This window comes from Chenopodium quinoa, unplaced genomic scaffold (assembly GCF_001683475.1).
Source record: "Chenopodium quinoa cultivar QQ74 unplaced genomic scaffold, ASM168347v1, whole genome shotgun sequence".
NCBI classification, from domain to species: domain Eukaryota; kingdom Viridiplantae; phylum Streptophyta; class Magnoliopsida; order Caryophyllales; family Amaranthaceae; genus Chenopodium; species Chenopodium quinoa.
In genome coordinates, this window is record NW_018743212.1 from 2,870,659 (window position 1) to 2,892,050 (window position 21,392).

General features: G+C 34.1%; 2 protein-coding genes across 4 annotated transcripts; one reads left to right on the top strand and one right to left on the bottom strand.

Annotated features, from left to right (window-relative positions):
• Positions 1-906: 906 nt before the first annotated feature.
• LOC110734420 (inosine-5'-monophosphate dehydrogenase 1-like) lies at positions 907-5,019 on the bottom strand. Of its 3 annotated transcripts, XM_021914569.1 has the most exons (6): positions 4,575-5,019; positions 4,095-4,336; positions 2,590-3,596; positions 1,864-2,043; positions 1,404-1,661; positions 907-1,284 (listed from the first exon to the last, which is right to left on the bottom strand). In XM_021914569.1, the coding sequence occupies exons 2-6, from the start codon at positions 4,144-4,146 to the stop codon at positions 1,213-1,215; spliced, it is 1,569 nt and encodes a 522-aa protein (XP_021770261.1). In that variant the 5' UTR covers positions 4,147-4,336; positions 4,575-5,019; the 3' UTR covers positions 907-1,212. The 3 variants fall into 3 exon arrangements, with proteins under 3 accessions (XP_021770261.1, XP_021770263.1, XP_021770262.1); XM_021914571.1 differs by lacking the exon at positions 4,095-4,336 and having other exon boundaries at positions 2,590-3,599; XM_021914570.1 differs by lacking the exon at positions 4,095-4,336 and having other exon boundaries at positions 4,575-5,018.
• A 7,104-nt stretch (positions 5,020-12,123) lies between these two features.
• Positions 12,124-14,123, top strand: LOC110734134. Its single transcript, XM_021914187.1, has 5 exons — positions 12,124-12,668; positions 12,791-12,938; positions 13,166-13,301; positions 13,456-13,660; positions 13,831-14,123. Exons 1-5 carry the CDS (start codon positions 12,569-12,571, stop codon positions 13,935-13,937), a joined length of 696 nt encoding a protein of 231 aa, XP_021769879.1. The 5' UTR covers positions 12,124-12,568; the 3' UTR covers positions 13,938-14,123.
• Positions 14,124-21,392: the final 7,269 nt, after the last annotated feature.

The window sequence follows — 21,392 nt, forward strand, 5'->3', positions numbered from 1 at the left end:
CTCTCTCCCCCTAACTCCAATTTCACAAATAATTTATTATTTTTGTTTCCTACCAACCCCATTTATACTACTTTTTTATTATTTCTCTCATACCAACAATACTTTATATTATAAAAAATCCTTTTTTGGGTCTCACCCTATAAATTTTCTTAAACTTTGTGAACACTCTAGTGTTGCGATTAATACGAAACGGAAAGAATAAATTAAAACCAAATTAAAAGAGATTCCAAGACACAACTAGCTATGCACGCGTGCGTTAGCTACCTAGTTAAGAAAAAGCTCTTTGCCATTTGGAATCATTTTCAAATATGTTTGTGGTCAATTATCCAAGCACTTTGCTTTCATTAGTCCATGATTTTATGTACTTTGCTCTCTTCACCATTTTACTTTTGTGAATATATTGTGATCCATGTGGTTTAAATAGTTTCTCGCTTCAAATATACTCCCTCTCTCCTCGGGTTCTTCCTATATTTTTAGAGAACCCCAGTAAAAAAAATAAAAAATAAAAATAAAAAAAAACAATTAAAAAAAAATCGGTATAAATATTCCTCACTGTTTCATGTAAGCAAGATCTTCTGACTTCTGTTATTTTAGTTACTTGTATGTATGTCAATTATCAAGTGTTCATGAATCAAGCACTGATACCACTCCTTATTTCAGATTTTCAGCTACATTAGCTAGCTTATGCAGCAACATCCCCTTTGCTCTGAACTAGTTGATGCCATGTTCTCCCAGCTCTCCAGGACACGATTTGTGCTTCGGACATAAAGCATACGCATGGCTAGATCATAGAAAAATTGTAAGATCTCCTCATAATTTATAACATCTGTTTTGGATGATCTTAAAGTATTTCTGAGGGTTTACCTCAGATGAGATGGCAGGTGCAGTGGTAAAGACAGTTCTAAATGATCAGGACACTCAGGATCTCATCTAATATACGAAGTACAAGCTTTTTACATTTGAGAGACAGAAAAGAACTGAGGAGATTCAAGTAACATAAATTCTGAATTTTATTGTGATTAAATTCAACAATAGACTTTCAAAAACCACTGAGGATTGTTTAGCATAGACCTATCAGCATTTAGTTTACCCCATTCGATTAAGAGAAGTTGCGACAAAGAGCAAGATAAAGCATACAATTTGATCAAGACGTTAGAGCCTAGTTGTGTATATTTGTATACTGCATCTCATAAGCATCTGTCAGCATGCATTTTAAAATGCCTTCTTCTCATAAGACACCAGGCCATGGACTCCACCTTCAGCTTGTGCTGCACCAGTTCGAGCCTATCAAGAGGACCATTTAAACACTTCAGATCACATGAGCATAAAGATCTTTTAGAGCACATCTTTTTACGGAATTTAAGTTTACACATAAGGCAAGCGGTAAATCAATAAAGCCATACCTCCAGTCTTAATACTTCTGATCTCAATAGTTCATGGGCAGACTGAAGTGACGAGGCACCAAGATCCTGGAAACCTTGTTTAACTGCATGCATTGCATATGGCACAAACTTTAGAATAGAACCCTTGTCTGCAACAGCTCCAACAACACCTTGTGCAATTTTAAGCTTAGACTTGTCCCCGAGATACCGTTGATCACTTCCTTTTGTCATTGCTTCCAAAGAACCCATGCCTCGATATTTCTTAAGACGGCGACCATCCTAACACAAAATATCATCCCATAATTTATCAATACTTCACTAGAGGGAACACTGCACCCCAAGCCTCTAACCACAATCATAGTACAAGAATACATGGACAATACATGAAAAGCCTCAAGTAAATAAGGAATCAATGTTTTAGCATATATTTGTGAACTAATTACTGATTATGAGGGATAGTTAAGTATTTAACAGGACATACCTGCACTACATAAGCACCAGGAGCCTCAGTGCTACCAGCTAGATAGCTGCCCATCATCACAGTAGAAGCCCCAAGAACCAGGGCCTTAACAATGTGTCCGGAGTTCGATATGCCTCCATCAGCAATGACAGGGACACCACTTTTTGAAGCAATAGAAGAAACTTTGTATACAGCAGTAGCCTAAGTATAAAAGAAAGATTTTGTTAGTACTATAGTTTCTTGAAAGTACAAAATTAACAAGTGAAGCAACATTAAGAATTTCAAGATTCAATTTTATGTAAGCACTTAGGCTCAGACAAAAAGTAATTTTACGCAAAACAAAACACTGTGTAGCTTTGTAATAAGGCAACAGAGTGCTGATACAAACAATGACTGCCTCCTAAGCTTCATCATCATTTCTACCATGAGCCAACATGTAACAGTGGAATATTGGTAACTGTCTCGCACAAATATGTTATAATGTTGCATCCCTTTATAATGTTACATCAATTAATAACTACCACCTAAGCTATAATGTTGCATCCCTTTATACCCCGAGAAATTGTTGATTATAGGTAATTATAACAGGCAAAAATCATGTCTATATCCCTCCCTATTCTATGTTTGATTCAAAATAATGAATGCAATAAGCAAAATGAAATAGAACATTAACAATATGATAATGAAGCTACTACAGCAATTTCTTACACACATTTAATAATAGTTTCAAAAGGACCAAAGAGTCACCTGTCCTCTGCCCACAGCACAAACCTCCTGAGTTGTACAAATCGACCCCGATCCCATGCCAACTCTCAGCCCATCAACTCCGGCTTGAATCAAGTTTTGAGCTTGGTATGCAGTCACCACATTCCCTCCAATAACATCCAATCCTGGGTATGTCTTCTTTATATACTTAATCATATCCAGCTGATAAATAGAATTCCCTTGAGAACTATCCAACACCACTGCATCAACCCCACCCTTGACCAAGTACTCCAACCTCTGTTTATCTGAATCTCTAGTCCCTATTGCAGCTCCCACCAAGAAATCCCCATTAGGTGTTAACGACGGCAAACCTCTCTTCGGATACTCCTGAAACTTTTCTATATCCTCCAATGTCATCACATCAACAACTTCCCCATCACTCTCTCTCACAGTTGGCACCAACTTAACCCCTTTATCTCCCAAAAACCCAGCAATTTGATCCAAATGATAGCTACTTGGCACCGAATAATCCAATTTCGACATATAATCACAAACCCTACCATCCTTATTCTTCAGATTCACCCAAACAGACTTCAAAACATACCCCAAAACCCTCGATTTCCTGCTCCCCGTGTCAGTAACCAAAATCACAGTTCCATACCCAAAATCACTCAATTCAATTACATCAGCTGGGGATTTAACCTCAAAATCCGAAACAAAAGGGATACGCCGGGACTTGGCAGATTCAAGTAGAGCAAACTGCTCAGAGGGTGTGTTGTTAGAATGTAAAATACCAATCCCACCAAGATAAGCCATAGCTACTGCCATGTAAGACTCAGTAACAGTATCCATTGGAGATGAAACACAAGGAATTGATAAAGAAATGTTTTTGGTAAGCTTGGTATTAAGCTGAACTGAATCAGTTGCAAAATCAATATAATGGGGTAGAAAGATAACATCATCATAGGTGTATGAATACCCTTGATTAAAAAGCTTTACTGCTGGGAAACCATCTTCAAGAATTAGGTTTTGGGGTTTTTCTGCCATTGCTGCTTCAAGAATTATGGGTTTAAGGTTTAGGGTTTAAGGAAAGTACAATCAACAACAATTGAAACAAATTAGCAACTAACCATATATAAAATGCACAAGAAAATTAAAATTTAAACTACCCAGATGAAAAATTAAACACCCAGTTGGATTTTTTAGTGTTTAAGGCCATTAAGGATAGTAAAATCAACAACAATTGAAACAAATTAGCAAAGGCAAAATGAAAAAAGCACAAAGAAATTTAAAGTATACCCAGTGGCGGAGCCAGGATTTTCAAATTGGGGGGACAAATTATGGATATAATATAAAAGCGAAGACAGTTACATTATAATGTACTTAATTCCGAAATACCAAAGCACCAACAAGAATAGAAGTATAAGCAATCACATGATAATGCACTAACAGGATTATAAGCAAAGGATATCACAAAATCTAAAGTGTTGCACATAATGACACTTAATCAACAAAAACATAATAAAAGCAGAACCAAATATACTTGCCTAATGGAAGTCCATTTAATATGGGCAGCTCCCAAAGATTGTGTTTGTACATAACAATGGCTAAATGTTGCTCCTTCACCGATGATCACCTCAAGAACATAATTAGTCCAATAACACTTATTACCATCTCCACCTAAAAACTCCTAATACTCTCGGGTTCGAAACCGGCAACATATTCGACCCGGCATCACTCCCTTTCACTGAGAAATACCTCAAATTTAAAGGGGCATCAACTCGGCACCCTTCAGGCACATAAATAAAGATCAAATCAGGAGCACCAACCCCATTTAAAGACCAAAACAAATCCCCTTCAATATTTGACACAAATTCCGATACCCTTTTCAGAATATATAGCCTCAAAAAATAAGTAAATTATGGGGAGAAAGAAAGGGTTATTGGGTTAACAATTAAAATTGCAAATAGGGGATTTCAAATTTTCAATTAGAAGAAAAATTAAGATATTTAAGAGTTAAGACATACCTTTAGATGCAGCGAACACCAGAAGATGACCGAGGCGGCGACTGGCGACTGACGGACGACCGACGACGATGAGGGGTTTGGCAGGCAGCGACCGAGCGACAGGACTTCGGTTTTTCAATTTTTGTGACTGTCGAAGACTCGAAGTGTCGAGTGTCGTCTGAGTATTGAGGAAGTGTCGCAGTAAGGCTGGTGAGTGGTGACCGGCGGTCGGCGAAGTGGAGGGAAGACTCGAGAGTGGCGTTTCCGTTTTTGAGTTTTTCGAAGTGTGGAGGAAAGCATTAGGGTTTAAGTCTTCTTTTCCAGCGCTTTTTCCTTTTTTTTTTTTTTTTATTAATATTTTTTTTAAAGTTGGGGGGACAAATGTCGCCACGTGTCCCTCACTAGCTCCGCCCCCGAGTATACCTCAGATAGATGGGTGCTGGTTTTCCCGTGCAATGCATATTACAATTATATTTTGTGTCCAGGCGATGTCTAGATAATTGATAAAATTTTAAGATAATATCTTTACTTGGATATTAAATCGGACAAATAATTCGTTCTGATAACGTAGGATATTTAGACATACGATCATACAATCACCACCGTTCATAAAAATCAATGGCTGAGATTCGATGCATGCTCCAGTTATTGAACTTGCTGAGAAGGGAAGCACTTATGCTCAAATGCTCGTGTCATGAAACTGGCCAAGCGCCTTTCAACCTTTTTTATAGAATTGATGATGATGAATGTCACTTGACGGCTTGACCTTTGTTCCACTAATAGGTTAAAATCTCGTGCAATGCATATTACAATCAAATTTTGTGTCCGGACAATGTCTAGATGGTTGATAAAATTTTAAGATAATATTTTCACTTGGATACTAAATCGGACAAATAATTTGTTCTGATAATGTAGGATATTTAGACATACGATATCATATGGTGTATATATATTGAATAATCTCGAAAAATACATAATTTTAGGGATACTTGATTCAATAATCAAATTACGCTCATAATTTTCTTTTCTTTTGGATATGATGTCTCAAGTGCGAAAACCGACTTTACCATTCCATGTAGTGCTGGTCACACATGCCAATCACCCCAGTTGGCGGCCGCTGCAACTCCGCAGTCCATAGGCGGGCAACCATCAGAAACTGCTCCCACGTGGCAATCATGCTTTCCGGCCATTGGACGACGTATTCCTTCAACGACGCAGATCGGACCGCCTTATTGGGCCATGCTGATGGAGGAGGGACAACTTGGATAAATCCAAGCTAGCGAAGACAGCGTTGGGGCATGTACGCCTCCACGATCTCACGATTCTGAATCAGTCTCATGTAGAGGGTCCTAGGTACCCTATTACTAGGGTTCTAGCCGAAAGGATTACAGTTCACCTGCACATTTTTTCAAATTAGTAAGATTCATATAATAAATGCATCAAAATATAAAATTAGAAAAAAATTTATACACTTTACCTCTAAGGGGGACATCCTGTCAAGCAATAACCGTATCGATCGGAGGCGGTCAACGCACTTCTTCTCGAACCGTGGACTCCACGCACAGGCATGTGCCATCCCATCCCCAGTAGGAACCGGGTCGTGGTGTGGTCGAAACGCAGGAAAATACTCGTATATCCAAGTCTGTAATAATGTCAGACATCCAGTGATATCTGTCGCGTCAGCCTAATTAGAGATTCCTAGCTGGCGATACAGATACGCCAACGTAGCCGAGCCCCAAATATACTGGCCTACTCGGTTAGGGGCTCACACGCGTCAACTAACAAATACAGTGGATGTAGATGATGTGCCAGATCTACTAACAAATCTACCATCTCTACCCTTACGCACATCTACCCTATACGTCTCATACATATCATCAAGCCTCTGACTGAATTGATCATAATCATCATATGGTCCACTCTGATCGTCCATCCCAAGCACCACATCCTCATCTGCGTCCTCCTCCTTCTCCTCCTCCTCTTCCTCTTCTTCCTCATCACCATCATCATCTTCATCCTCCTCGGGATAGTGAACCCGTTCTCTACGAGCCGAGGCCGAAATACCACGGGATCTTACATATCTGGGCCCCGAGCTCTCCATTGAGTAGATTCTACTTCTAATAACATCCATACTCTTCCCCGCACCAGGTCAAAAATGTGATACCTAACTCTATTTAAATAACGAAAAATAATAGCAATTGTTATTATTATTTATATTAATAATCTATTTTTTCAAGTATCGACAACAAAAATAAAAAATACCTAACCAAAAAAAAATATCAAATAAACAAAACAAGAAAATACTAACAAATTGACATAAAAAAAAAGTACACACAAAAAGAAAAAAAAATACCAAAACATACAAAATAAATATAAACATAAAAAAAAAAATTAAAAAAAATAAATAAATAAAATACAACAAAATTGGAAAAAAAAAAACAAATAATTGAAAAATAAATATAAACATAAAAAAAACAAAAAATTTGAAAAAAAAAAAATATAAAAATTTAAAAACAAACAAAACAATATAAACAAAAACTAAAAAAATATAAACAAAAACTAAAAAACAAAAAATAAAAACAAAAACAAAAATATAAACAAAAACAAAAAAATCAAAAATATAAACATAAACAAAAAACAAAAAATTAAACAAAAAAAAAATACAAAAATTCTGAATTTTTTTTAAAAAAAAAAAACAAAAAAAAATCAAGAAAGGTGGCGGCGCCCTAGCTAGACGCCAGGCCCACGGCGACGGCGCCTGAGCAGGACGCCTTGGCCACGGTGGCGGCGCCCACGCAAGACGCCACCATCGTGGCTCTGGCGTCTCGCCCAGCCACCGGTTTCATGGTCACGGCGTCCTGCCCAGACGCCACCGCCGCATCGAGTTTTTTTTGTTTTTTTTTAAAAAAATAAAAATACCTTCCTCCGCCTCCGGTGCCGCCACTTCATTGCCTTGCCGCATCGAAATTGTAGTTTGAAAATTTTTTTAGAGAGAGAAAATGAGAGTAGAGAGTAGAAAGAAGATTAGAGTGTGCTTTTTAATTTGTGGGCAAAAGTGTCAATTCACTTAAAATTTGTGGGCTTTATGTAGAGATTTGCGGGCGATGTTTAGCAGTTCACCCCCAAATAACTACTATCAGGATGGAAAAAAAAAAATCCACCTTATCTCTCTCCTCGTATAAATGCTAATTAAAAAAAAGAAATATTACTACTACATTTTTTCTCTCTTCAAATTTTACCCACTTTCTTCACTTTTTTACTTCATTTTCTCTCTGCTAAACTATCAAAATCTCCCAAATTTCTCTTGGAAAAACAAATCTAAATTCTCTTTGATCGCAACTAAAACATTGGACTAAAAGGATGAAATCACAAAATCGAAGGAAGTTTTTTCAAAAGAAAGATCGAAAATAAAATTATAAGTTATTTTTGTTTATTTTTGGAAGGAAAAATGTACAAACCCTAACTTTTTGCCTCATTTTTCAGTTATATTCTTTAGATATAATAAACTTCGGTAGTAGTTCTTGTTTTCTCTCTTTTTTTTTCTTTTTCTTTTTTTTTTAATTTTTTTTTAAAAATCATAAAAGTGATTTCTCATAATTGTAGTAGAATGATGTATGGTATACTTGTTGAATCGATTTGTGGTGTGTTATTAGATTACAAACATATTGGACATAAAAAAATGAAAATAAAGTGTAATTGTCCTAATTTTCTAGATAATTTGACATGATTCGTAGGATTATAGAAATGTAAATTTAGTGCGTAGTAAAAATTCTTTTTGATGAATGTTCATTTTCAATTTGATGAATGTTCATTTATATATTAGTATACGGTCATTCAAATAATAATAAATAGTCATTGAAATTCTAATAAATGTATTTTTTTTTGCCATTTTCTTCATTAATTTCTATATATCTAATAAGGGATTTCCATAAGAGTTTTTGATTTCTTATAGTTTATCACGGAAGTGGTTCTTGAAATAATATTTAAATTATGTTATAAGAACTTTCAATAATTATAACATGAGTCAATTAAAACTGATGTTCAATGAATTTTGACTAGTAAATTTAATATATTATAAATCTTCATTTTAGATGAACTTTATGTTCATTTGTAAAGGATTAATATTCATATTTTAATAGCCAAATTATCAATTTGATTTACGGAATTGAATCATTGATTCTTAATTAATATTATTTATTTTGTTAATAAAAACTGTTATTTGGTGAATTTTGGCTATGAAACTTAATCTATTGTAAATGTTCTTTTTTTTTTAAGGAACAATGATCATTTTAGATGAAATTAATGTTCATTTATGGTCATTTTTCATATATATTCATTCTTTTTAAATTATATGCTCATTCTCATATTGAAAGATGTTTATTTTTACTCTAATACAATGTTCATTCTCATATCTAAACATATTCATTTAGTTTAATACTTGTTCATTAAGTTCTCACATTAAAAGATATTCGTTTGAATTTTAATACTTGTTTGTTATCATATTGAAAAAACTCAGTTAAATTTTAATATATGTTCATGCATTCTCGTGTTGAAAGATAGATGTTCATTTGACTTTTAATAGTTGTTCATTTTCATGTTGAAAGATGTTCATTTAGATTTTAATACTGATTCATTCTTATATTGAACGAACTATGTTCATTTCTAACAATGTGTTCAAATTTGTATCTATAAATGTGTATTTGATTATCCAGTTTTTTTTTTTTTTTTTTTTTTTTTTTTTTTTTTTTTTATAGTGTGGCTTAATTGTAACTAACATTTTCCTTAAAAAATTAGTTATTCTTTTACCGGATAATGAAATAAAAAAAGTGAAAGACGACGATGTAAATATTGAGAAAAAATATGTATTAAGAAAAGCATAATACAAACATCATAATAGTAGAAGGGGTACAAGCGTATAACTAGGAGGATGATTCTATATACCTTTTATTTATACCAGATGTATTACATTAAAAAACGATGTTCATTTTGTAAGATACATGTATGATATGTACATTTTCTTAGTTTAAGATTTCACTTTTATTGTTTTTTTTTTTTATATAGTTTTTAATTTTATTTTTTTAAATAAAGCATATTTCCATTTGAAAAGTTAAATATATTTCCTTGTATGCTTAAGAAACAAGAAACAATGAGCCTATGTTAATTTAAAATGGTGTTATAATGCATTACTTTTTTTCTATATTGAAAGATATTTTTTCAAAAGAAGTATATTAACTCAACCAAATAATAAGGCAAATTAATAAAAACTGTCTAAAAACAAAAATATAATATTTTGAATATAGAAGGTCGTATTAATAAGATTGAACATTTAATGATACAAAATTGAACATTTACATATATAAAAATGAACATTTTATATGTGATTCCAAACGGAAAAAATATAAGATGACGTTATTATGAAGAAAAGAGGGTGCATGTAGTGCTACCTACACAAGGGTCTAGGTAAAAATTTGTAATTCAATAGAGGTGAGAATAAGCGTGAATGGGTTCCAAGTAAATTAAGATTTGTCCAAAACTATCATAAGATGAACACGCTAAGCTCTACTCCGATAGTCCGATCCAAATACTCATGAAAAAGTCTAAATACTTATAAATAATTTATTTTTACATGTAAAAAAAAGATTTGGATCGATCAATAGTAAGAAGTTCATGTAATATTTATGATGAGATTAAAATACTCCATACTCTATTTAAGAAAATGTTGTCATCCCTATTCCCCAGGCGTTAGAATTTTAAAACAATAACATGAAAGCTCAACTTATTATGTGTGTAGTATGCGTCAATTGTAATCATGTGACAGTAATCATGTTGAAAATTTACATCCTTAGAAGAACGAGAAGATGAATGGATTATCAACCTTTTCAAATAAGGAGTACACTACAATTACTTCATTTTTCCAACCTAACAATGGGCATAGAATAGTTAATCTATCATGCTTGGCATTAGGTGGATACGACCCCTACGTTATAACCCCTAAAAGATTGAGGCTTTGTTGCTTTTGGTCTTATATTTTTGCCAATTATACTATTAGGAGTGTTCAAATTAGTTTTAATTTTCTTAGCTTGTAGCATCCGTTTTCTAAAATGTTGTAAATAATATAAAACGAAAGCAATAAAAAAAATAAAATAATTCTTGTATACGCTTGTTTTGAAGACCAAGTGCTGCATTTGCAATATAGTACTCCCTCTATCCCTATTTTTTTTTTGCCCCATTTGACTTTGCACGTTCTCTAAGACGTGTTTTAAAATGTCTATATCTTTATTTGATACACGTAAAAATTATAAAAACGTGATATTAATTAAAACATTAATGAGACGAATCTAACAAAACTTTATGATTATATTATCTCTTATAAAGTAACGATAATGTATGGTCAAAGTTTTTTAAGTTTGACCCAAAAAATGACAATGGGGCAAAAATAAAGGAATTGAGGGAATATAAGGGTAGTAGGTTTTCTTTGGCGCCACTTCATATCCCTCCCCTATATAAAAGAAAACTAACAATCTCTCAGTTGCATGTTGTGCTTCCAAATTAAAGGAGGAGGTATTATTAGGTTTAAGGGTTTTGAATATTTTTTTGGAGTTTGTGAATCTTATGATATGATTTAATTTTGTGATGAAATTGATGGTGATTTTATGGATTTAGTTAGTTCTTGAATTGTGGCATTTTTTTCCCGAATTTCCGAGAGAGAAAAAGAGAAAGATGGAGGTGAGGGTGAGGGTGGGTTGGGGTAGTAGCAATCGCAAGGTGCGTACGAAGCGTGAATCGAGAAAAAAAAGATGAATTTAATGGCAAACAGAATTTGGAATCCAGGTACATTAATTAATTAATTAACAAATTAATCGATTCATGAATTGCGATCAAATTGATTTTGATTTTGATTTATGTTTAGACGACAACAAGTATTTTCCCCAACGTTCCATTTGCGGAAAAGGAGAAGGAAATCGGCTGTTGATGTAGGTACCTGCCCTTACAACTTGAGACCTGCCACTGCACTTCCCTCCGAGGATTCTTGGTAATTTTTCATTTAATTCTTTTTATTTTTGGTTAACAAAATCCGTAATTGTTTGATTACATTAGTTTTGTACGGTGGAAAACAACAAAATCTCCGTAATTGTTTGATTACATTAGTTTGTATAGTAGAAAACAACAAAATCCGTAATTGTTTGGTAACATTATTTTGTAGTGGAAAACAACAAAATCCGTAATTGTTTGATTACATTAGTTTGTACTCCTATAGTGAAAAACAACAAAATCTGTAAATTGTTTGATTACATTAGTTTGTTATTTGTATGGTGGAAAACAACAAAATCCGTAATTGTTTGATTACATTAATCTGTATAATGGAAAACAACAAAATCCGTAATTGTTTGATTACATTAGTTTGTATAGTGGAAAACAACAAAATCTGTAATTGTTTGATTACATTAGTTTGTATAGTGGAAAACAACAAAATCTGTAATTGTTTGATTACATTAGTTTGTATAGTGGAAAACAAACCATGATAATGATACTAGCTTCTTATTGTATACTCCTCTTGTCATACCCAAAGGGTGCCTCTCTGGTCTAGTGATATTTGTTTTCTTAAATGCTTGGTTGAGCCAACTGAATATAAAAGGTCTCAACGAGCATCAATTCATGAACGTAGGTAAGCTGGGTTTCCGGGATCATTGTAGTCCAACTTAAGGCTTTCAAGAATGTAGCTTATATATTGCTTACTAGCTCCTTTACTGCACCACTGTTCTCTGCTGATATACATTTAATTTAATGAGTGATAACTTTGGTCAGTGTGATATTATCTGATTCTGAAGACGAAGGTTTTGACAAAGGACCTGAAGCCAGAAGGCAGAAATATGCAATCATGGCTGTAAACGTGTATAATAACCGTTGTTCGTCAAACTTTGAGCTTGTGGAGACTGGCCCCCTAGCAGCCGGATACATTTCAACAGCCCGTATTTTCCATTTTAACTTCAAGGCTAAGGAGAAAAATAATCCTGATGCTCCTGTGCACACCTTTTTCTCTGAACACCAAAGATAATAGAAGTGTTGTTACTTGTCACAGATTCATTTTCATGGGGCCAACCCACTTACTACCAGGTTACATATTCATAATTGTATTGCCCTTTCTACTGTCTTGATGTTGTTTCTTTTTGCGGGTTGTCATTACCATTACGATATTACTCAACATTATAGTCATCTTGGTTACACCATTTTTGCAGAGAAAGCTGATACTCTTGGATGTCTCTATTGTTGCTCTAACAATATTCATCATCCTCATTTTCATGAGTCCTTCCAAAGAGGAGCTGAGCATCTTTATCCAACCTTGTGTTCCCAACTCCAAGAGATTAGAACATACATTGCAGAGGGGTATGTTGATTTATTCTCTAGCTTGTAACTGCTCTTCTTTTACTAGTTTCGTATAGTACATTGCTTCACTGCTGATTGAGTTATAGATATATAGATTTGTCCTTAATCTGACTTCATGTGATCTAAATTTAAATGTGGTGACGGAATTAGAACTTTGTTTATTTTGCACTTACTCGAATCAACTACCTCTTGACCAAGATTTTTTTGTTTCCAAATGCTAATCTTAGGCTAAAGAAAGCTGAAAAAGAAGAAGCGTTGTTCATTCCTAATTTCTCGCATCCTGGAGTCAAGTATTTACCCAACATGAGCACTAAAGATATAGCTATGGAAGATGTAGCCTTGCACTTTTTTTATGAAAAAGAGGTGTTTTCCTTTGATTAAATTTTCTTCTCCTGCTAATTATTTCCATGTGTCGTGTTATCTTCTTTCTTGTCATACGATCATTATGACTCATACTGGCCTACCTTTTTTTTTTTTTTTTTTTTTTTTTTTTTTGGCTATTGTTACAAATTTTAAGGGTACAAATTTTGAGCTTGTGAAGAAAGGTCCCATTGCAACATCAAGGATTAGCATAGGGCTTATCAGGCATCTCAATTTCGAGGCTAAGGACAAAATTGATCCCGACGTTCCAGTGCAGACTTTTTTTGCCCAAGTGATTCGAAACCGGTTTTTCTACTTCGCTAACTTCTGCAAATGCTTGGGTCCATCCGATTCCCTACCAGGTATATGTACTTGGAAACACCTGAATGTATCAGCTGAAACCATATAATCATATGTCTGATCTTACTGCTATCTTTTGGCGTTTGTTTTTCATTAGTTATTGTTACTATTATCTTAAGTTTGTTACTATTATGAGACTCATTTTTGGCAATCTTGTTCTCATATCATTCAGATAAAGCTGATATTTGCGGCTGCCGTTATTGTGACAAAACACATGTTCATCATCCTCCTGGTTCAGGGTACTTAACTGGACGAGAGTGCTTAAATGGACGAGAGTAAGAAAATTAACAACATTTCAAAATATGATGCAATTAAAGTCTAGTAGGATTCTGATGTCATAATTTAATTAGTTCTCGTGAAAAGGCTGCCTATCCCTCTTAAAACTACTGTAATGAAACTTGAGTTGAACTTATTATGTACATTATCCGGAGTACTGGGGAATGATTACTGCTACTAAGCTCTATATATACTTGTTTGTATTTACTATCGTTCTGTGTTTTATATCTCAGTCAATTTGAGGTGGTTGAGTGGTCTATAATCTTTATATATCTCAGATGATCGAGTTTGGGGTACTTTGGTCGAGGTGGAACAGGGCTGTCTCGTGTAAAAAGCTGGGCTAACTGAGTTAACCTTGTTGATTTGTGTTTGATCAATTGTTGGAGACTTGGATGATGTTCCAGTCTTTGATCTGGTCCATTAGCCACCTCAAGTATACTTCTCTTCGATCCTCTCAGGTTGAAGCACATGCTTTCTTTAGAACTTCCACGAAATCGCTTAGCCAATGTGCCTTCTAATTGTAGTTGAAGAATGCGCCAATAATCGTATGATAGTGATTATGTTGGAAAACCCTTAGAAGATGAATGAAATACAAAGAATGCGCCAATAATAGTATGATAGTGATTATGTTGGAAAACCCTTAGAAGATGCATGAGTGAAATACAAAGCATGAACTTTTTCAAACACGGATTATATTGCAATTACTTCATTTTTCCACCAAACAATGGGCATAGTTTAGCTATCAATTCGGCATCAAGTGGACATGGCCCTTGCTGGAGGATTATGAGTACGAGTACACAAACAACTACGAATTGTGAAGATCAACTTCACCTGAAAGTAGGAGATCAAGATTAGATTACAAAAATGACCAACATTTTATAATAGCACGTATATAGATAACAGTAAGATCAGACAAATGAAATCAAGTTCGACGCTTCAAGTACGTAACTCTATACCTGATAGTAGAACAGATAGTAATGGCTAGATCCATTTTTCATCAGATTCGAGGAATTAGGGCTGTATAAATTTCAATATGCCAAATTATGCAGTAAATTAAGATGTTTTAACTAAACTTATTTTTTTTTTTATTATTATTTTTTATTAATCAACTTTTGGTATAAAAATATGTGTGACCGGTGTTATGGGAAGATTATTTTTAGCTTAGGAGCCAATATTTAATAACAAAGCATGTTACGGCGCCATGTGTTGCTAATCCTAACGGGTGATATACGAGTATATATTTAAAAAAAAAACACAGAATTGAACATAATCTTAAAAAAACTACTAAATGGGTGATAACTTATCCATAGCTAGAGCCTAGAGGTGAGAATAAGCCTGAATGGTTCCAAGATTCCAAGTTAATGGCCTAATATCATAAGATGAACAAAGCTCGGCTCTACTCCAAAGACTCGTGAACAAGTTTAAATACTTGTAAATAATTTATTTTACATGTTAAAGTTTTAACTTGGATCGATCAATGATGATGATATTAAAACCCTTATTATGTGTGTAGTACACTAGTATGCGCCAATTATAATCGTATGATAGTGATTATGTTGGAAATTAAAATCCTTAGAAGAACAAGAAGATGAATGAAATATCAACCTTATACCCTTTCAATAAGGTGTACATTAGAATTACTTCATTTTCCCACCGAACAATGGGCATAGTTAATCTATAATGAATTGTTATGGGAAACTCGGATTGATATGCCATTTTTTGCTCTTTATAAGTATTCTCTTTGTAAAATTCTCTCTAAATTCGAAAAATGAAAATATGGAGAATACCACGCTAAATCTCTTGAATTGAGATTGATTTTCCTTTTTTTTTTCTTTTAAATTTGGCAAGTGTTGGAGCATGAAATTTTGAACAAAACACAGCGTTTTCTTCCGGGTGTACATGTGTAAATTTCAATTTCCAAAAGTCTAGTAAAAGATCATCTATAATAACCTATAGTAAAAGCAAAACCTTCCTATATTTATATAGTACTATTTGCTTTATATTATTCATCAAAACTCTATATAAAAAAATAAAAAAATAAAAAAAAATCTATAATAACACAATTTACATGTGATATGTTACCCCAAAACTTTCTCCACCTTCTACTATTATGAAATAATTTTTTATATTTTTAAATATTATAAAATACTTACCATCGTTTTTTGTAGTTGTCACATATTCCTTTTTAGTAAATTTATTTTTAGTTGACATGTTTCCTTTTGAGTAAGTTTTATACATTGTTTTTTTTAGTGTACCTCACTTGCTTTATCATTCTCTCTCCTCTCCTTAATATGTGTGCCTAAATTGAACGCGTCAACTAAATAGAAACAGAGGAAGTATATAATAAAAATCATGAAATCAATGTTTTTTTATAAAATTGAACTAGCTTAAAACCCGTTCCACGCACGGTTTTTACAAATTATGTAATGAAAATGTTGACTTAATCATACCTAATTTTAACTTGCCAAAAAAAAAATATTTTTTTAAAAGAAATTAAACTTCAATTTAAATTAATTTGTACCCATGCCAAAGACTGTACCCTTTTTTTTTGTTATTGACACTCTTTGACTTATAAACATTTAATACAAATTAATTAAATTTTTATTTTTATGTGATAATTATAATCAATTTTTTAATTAATAGTTTAGATGAAATTTGTTAATATGATAACAATTGTTTTTATTGATAGGTTATTGCAAATATTTATATAATACCTTAGCAGAACTTGATCTAGAATAAAATCTCATGCTAACATTTTTCCTCAAAAAAAATAAAAAAGAAAAAAATAAAAAAAATTGTTGTTATATTTTCTTTTTTAATTAATAGTCTCAGTCTCTAATACAGTTCCAGATTAATCTTATGGGCTTACTGACTAACAATATAACGTACCACAATTATCCCTCAAACATATGCTATCTGTTTGAATTTGGAGAAAAAAAAAAAAACGGTATCAAATTTTCTACTTTGATTTCAAATGGATAGGATCGTCGATGAGAAGGACTTTGACCTTGTAAGCCAAAAGAGGTATATATTATGACCCAAAATATTATACGAATAACATATGTTTTTTTTGTATTTTTAGTATAGTGTATTTTAGAACATTTTTACACTAATTACTAGTTTTATTTTTATTTTTTGTTTATTTTGTTGAAAACAGAACGCACAAAAGTATTACATTGATTGGAATCATGGGTTTCAATGTATTGCAGACGATGAAGAAATGGATTGACGTATTAAGTTTTGTGTACGTGTTGCGTTATAGCGGAGTATTGTGAATTGAAGATAGTAGATGAATTTGATGAAAGTGGGAAGACGGTGTACATGGGTGAGGGTAATGTTACTTTGGTCACTGTACATGGTGAACAATAAGAATAAAGACACGCGCTAGTTTTGTTCGGTTGACGGGGTGATGAACATATTTACTTAGGTTCATACGGTAGCTCTTTTGGATTCGAAATTGAAGGCAAAAAAAGGTTTTGGAAAGACCAGAAAGGGAGGGATACATCACATTTATATACCCCAAATTCATTCATGGTTTTAAGTGATAGAGAGAATTAATCAATTATAAAAAAAACTTAAATCTTTATACAAATGTGTTAAAAGAGGTACTTTCATTTTCTTATTTTTGTATGATAACTGGTGAAAAATATATTAGAGATGATGATGTTCCATTGGACAATGATTTGACTTTATATTTTACAATTCATGTGATGGAGTTACTAATTTGTAAATATTTTCATGTAATTTGTTAATTGATTCGTAAATTATACTTGTATAATTTGTTAGTTTATAAATGGTTTTATATAATTAGTTATTTAGTGTAATTTTCAATAAGCTATTATCTTTAATTCTCATGAGTGAAAATGTGGAGCATGTGAGGTATTGATAGCGGTAAAACTTGAACATTTATTTTTGCTTTCATTAAGTTATTTCTCAGATACAATGCAAACATTTAGAAAAACAAGATGATATTTACGGTTTGTTTTAAGATAAATGTAATGATGCAAGTCAAGATAAAAAAAAAGAATTTTTTTTTTGAGATCTACAAAGTAATTTCAATGTGTCACTATTGCCTTGGTCAAGTGTTTTTGGAATACAACCGATTAGATCAACATCAAATAAAGCCGATCAAAATAAATCTTCAAAATATTCAGATTTCGAGATTGTGTTCGGTTACCTCGGCAAAAATCTCACTTAAGTATTACAATTAAAGTTGATCGGTATAATATTAATGATCGTAGTTCAAATAATGATGTCTTTATCTATCAAACTATTTCCTCAATGCTACATTCGACTTATGAGTATTGCTAGTAATTTAGAATGTTACTTTATTTTATGAATAGTATTATGATTCTAATTAAATTGGAATAACTTTTATTTTAGTTTAATTAATGGTAAAATGAGGATAAAAATCGCCCACAATTATCTACATAAAGCCCACAATTTTAAAAACTTCGACACTTTTGCCTTTTTTTTTTTTTTTTTTTTTTTTTACTTTTTACCCAAAATGAAATTTTCTCTCACCAAAAATGTGGAGCAGCACTGGATTGCCGAGGGACACCGGAGAGCCGTCATCATCGCCAGAAAATGAGGTACGTTACGGTAAAGAAAGACGAATTGGCGGCCGGCGCATGGTCGGACCGCCGCCACCGTGGCAGTGGCGCCTAGTCAGGAAGCCGCCACCGTGGTAGTGACGTCTGGCTGGAACGCCACAGCCATGGTGGAGGTGTCCTGGCCAGGCTCCACCGCCACGGTGGCGACGTCCCGGCCAGACGCCACCGCCATGGTGGCGGTGGTCCGACCGTGCGTCGGCCGCCATTTCGTCTTTTTTTTGTTTTTTTAATTTTATTTAAAGTTTTGGGTTTTTTTTTGTGTTTTTAAATATATAAAATTTGAAATTAAATATGTGTTAATGATTTCAAAAAAAGCAAACTAATGTTTTATTTTGAAATTATGTTTTAAATATGTGTTAATAATGTCAAAAAAAAAACAAAATTATGTTTTAATTTGAAATTAATATGTGTTAATAACTTCAAAAAAAAACAAAATTATGTTTCAATTTTGTATGTGTATGAATACTTTATATATAATTACGTGTTAATTTTGTGTTAATTATGTGTAAATTTAGAAATTAAATATATTATGCGTTAAATATAGAAATGAAATTTACAATTTAAAAATTTAGAAATTAATTATGTGTTAATTTTGTGTCAAATGTATTAATTTAATCTTTATATAATTATATTTATATGTCATTGTTGTAGGATTTTGGTGGAGACGGTGTTGATTACAGTGGGATTTTTGTACATGATGGTCCATTCGAAGATGCTCAACAAGCGATTGATTGGGCAAAACAGGTTGCAATTAGATCTGGTTTTTGTTTAGTAGTAGCATCTCATAAATCTCAGCGGGATGGTAGAATGGATCGCATTTTGAGATGCGACCGTTATCGCAAAAGGGAGGAATGAAATTTCAGTACAGCGATTCGGTTTGATACAAAGCGGAAAGGTTGCAGGTGTGAGTTCAGAGTAAAGGTTCGGCAACGTTACTCTAAATGGGGGTATCACAACCATGAGATGATAGTATATGAAGTGGGTTATCGACAGTTAAGCGGCCTAAGTCCTACTGCAAAACTAGTTGTCAAAGAAATGAGTGATGCGCAAGTGAAGCCTGCTAAAATATTACCATCTGTGTTAGAGAAATTTCCTGAAGACCAGCAGAACCGAAGACACATCTACAACGTTAGACAGAAACTGAGGTTTGAACGGTCAGAGGGAAGGAACCCTATTCAACAGCTTCTACACCAGGCACAAGTACGTGGTTACCTGTTATGGTTTGATTCTGATGAAGAGACATCGGAGGTGACTCATTTATTCCTTGTGCATCCTGATTGTGCTGATATGATCAAGTCTTGGCCATCTGTGATTTTGATCGATTCAACATACAAGACAAACAAGTACAAGTTCCCACTGGTTGAGATGGTTGGGATGGCTCCAACAAACCAGAACTTTCTGATTGGTTATGCAGTCATCAAGATTGAGACGACTGCGAGTTATTATTGGGTGTTAGAGAAGTTGAGAAACTACATCGGCCCTAATGTTCAGCCATCAGCCATCGTCAGTGATTGTGAGGGAGGTCTCTTTGCCCCTATAACGGAGCTGTTTCCAGAGTCAAAGCATTTACTGTGCACATGGCACATCAACAACTGTGTGAAAAGAAAAGCCTACAACTTTTTCAACAAGAATTTAGATTCAGCAGAGAGATTGGTAAATGGTAAGTGGAGGAAGATCCTGCAATCTACCACAGAGGCAGAATACGATCGAGCCTTGGATAACTTCACAAGGAAAAGTTTGTCAAATATTGGACAAACCAAGTTCTTCATCCTGGAAATACTACAACATGTAGAGTTGAGAGCGCTCATAGAGCTTCGAAGGATTGGATTGATTCTTCCACCTCTGCTCTAGACACACTGTTCGAGAGAATACACAAGGCTATTGATACTCAAAGGAACGGCATCAAGAACTCTCTCGAGGACTCTAGACGGCGACATGGCATGATGTATTGTCATTTCATATTTAAGATTCTCCATGGTCATGTGTCACACTACTGCTTGGGGTTGATTCTAAGCGAGTACAACAGGATGAAGGAGTTGGGTGATGAAGTGGCTTTTTGGTCAGACATAAAATTCAATATCGATGTATTATATAAAAAAAACAAAAATGTTCTATAAAAAAATTGCCCACATATCAGTAATCCCTCTGTGACGCCCACTGCCACTGCTGAAGGGCCCGTTCTAGATCATCAATAACAGCTCTGCCTGATGCAGTCGTCATGTTGTCCCTCTCCTGAAAGAGTCTTTGTCCCAGCTGCATCATCTTTCCTATCCACTACACACAACGTCAGACATAAAATTCAATATCGATGTATTATAAAAAAAACAAAAAACACAACAATAAATGTTTTATGAGACATACCGCATCTATAGCAGTGAGCAGTGGCACATCATCATCATCGGCGTCTCGCCATGGTAGAGGTCTCTGATCAACCTCGGGTGCGAATACCGGTTGCACCATTCCATGTAATACTGGTCACACATGCCAGTCACCCTAGTTGGCGGCCGCTGCAGCTCCGCAGTCCATAGACGGGCAACCATCGGAAACTGCTCCCACATGGAAATCATACTTTCCGACCATTGGACGACGTACTCCTTCGACGACGCAGATCGGACCGCCTTACTGGCCCATGCTGGTGGAGGAGGGACAACTTGGACAAATCCAAGCTGACGAATACAGCGTTGGGGCATGTACGCCTCCACGATCTCCCGTTACTGAATCAGTCCCGCGTAGAGGGTCCTGGGTACCCTAATACTAGGGTTCTGGCCGAAAGGCATCCAGTTCACTTGCACATTTTTTCAAATTAGTAAGATTCATATAATAAATGCATCAAAATTTAAAATTA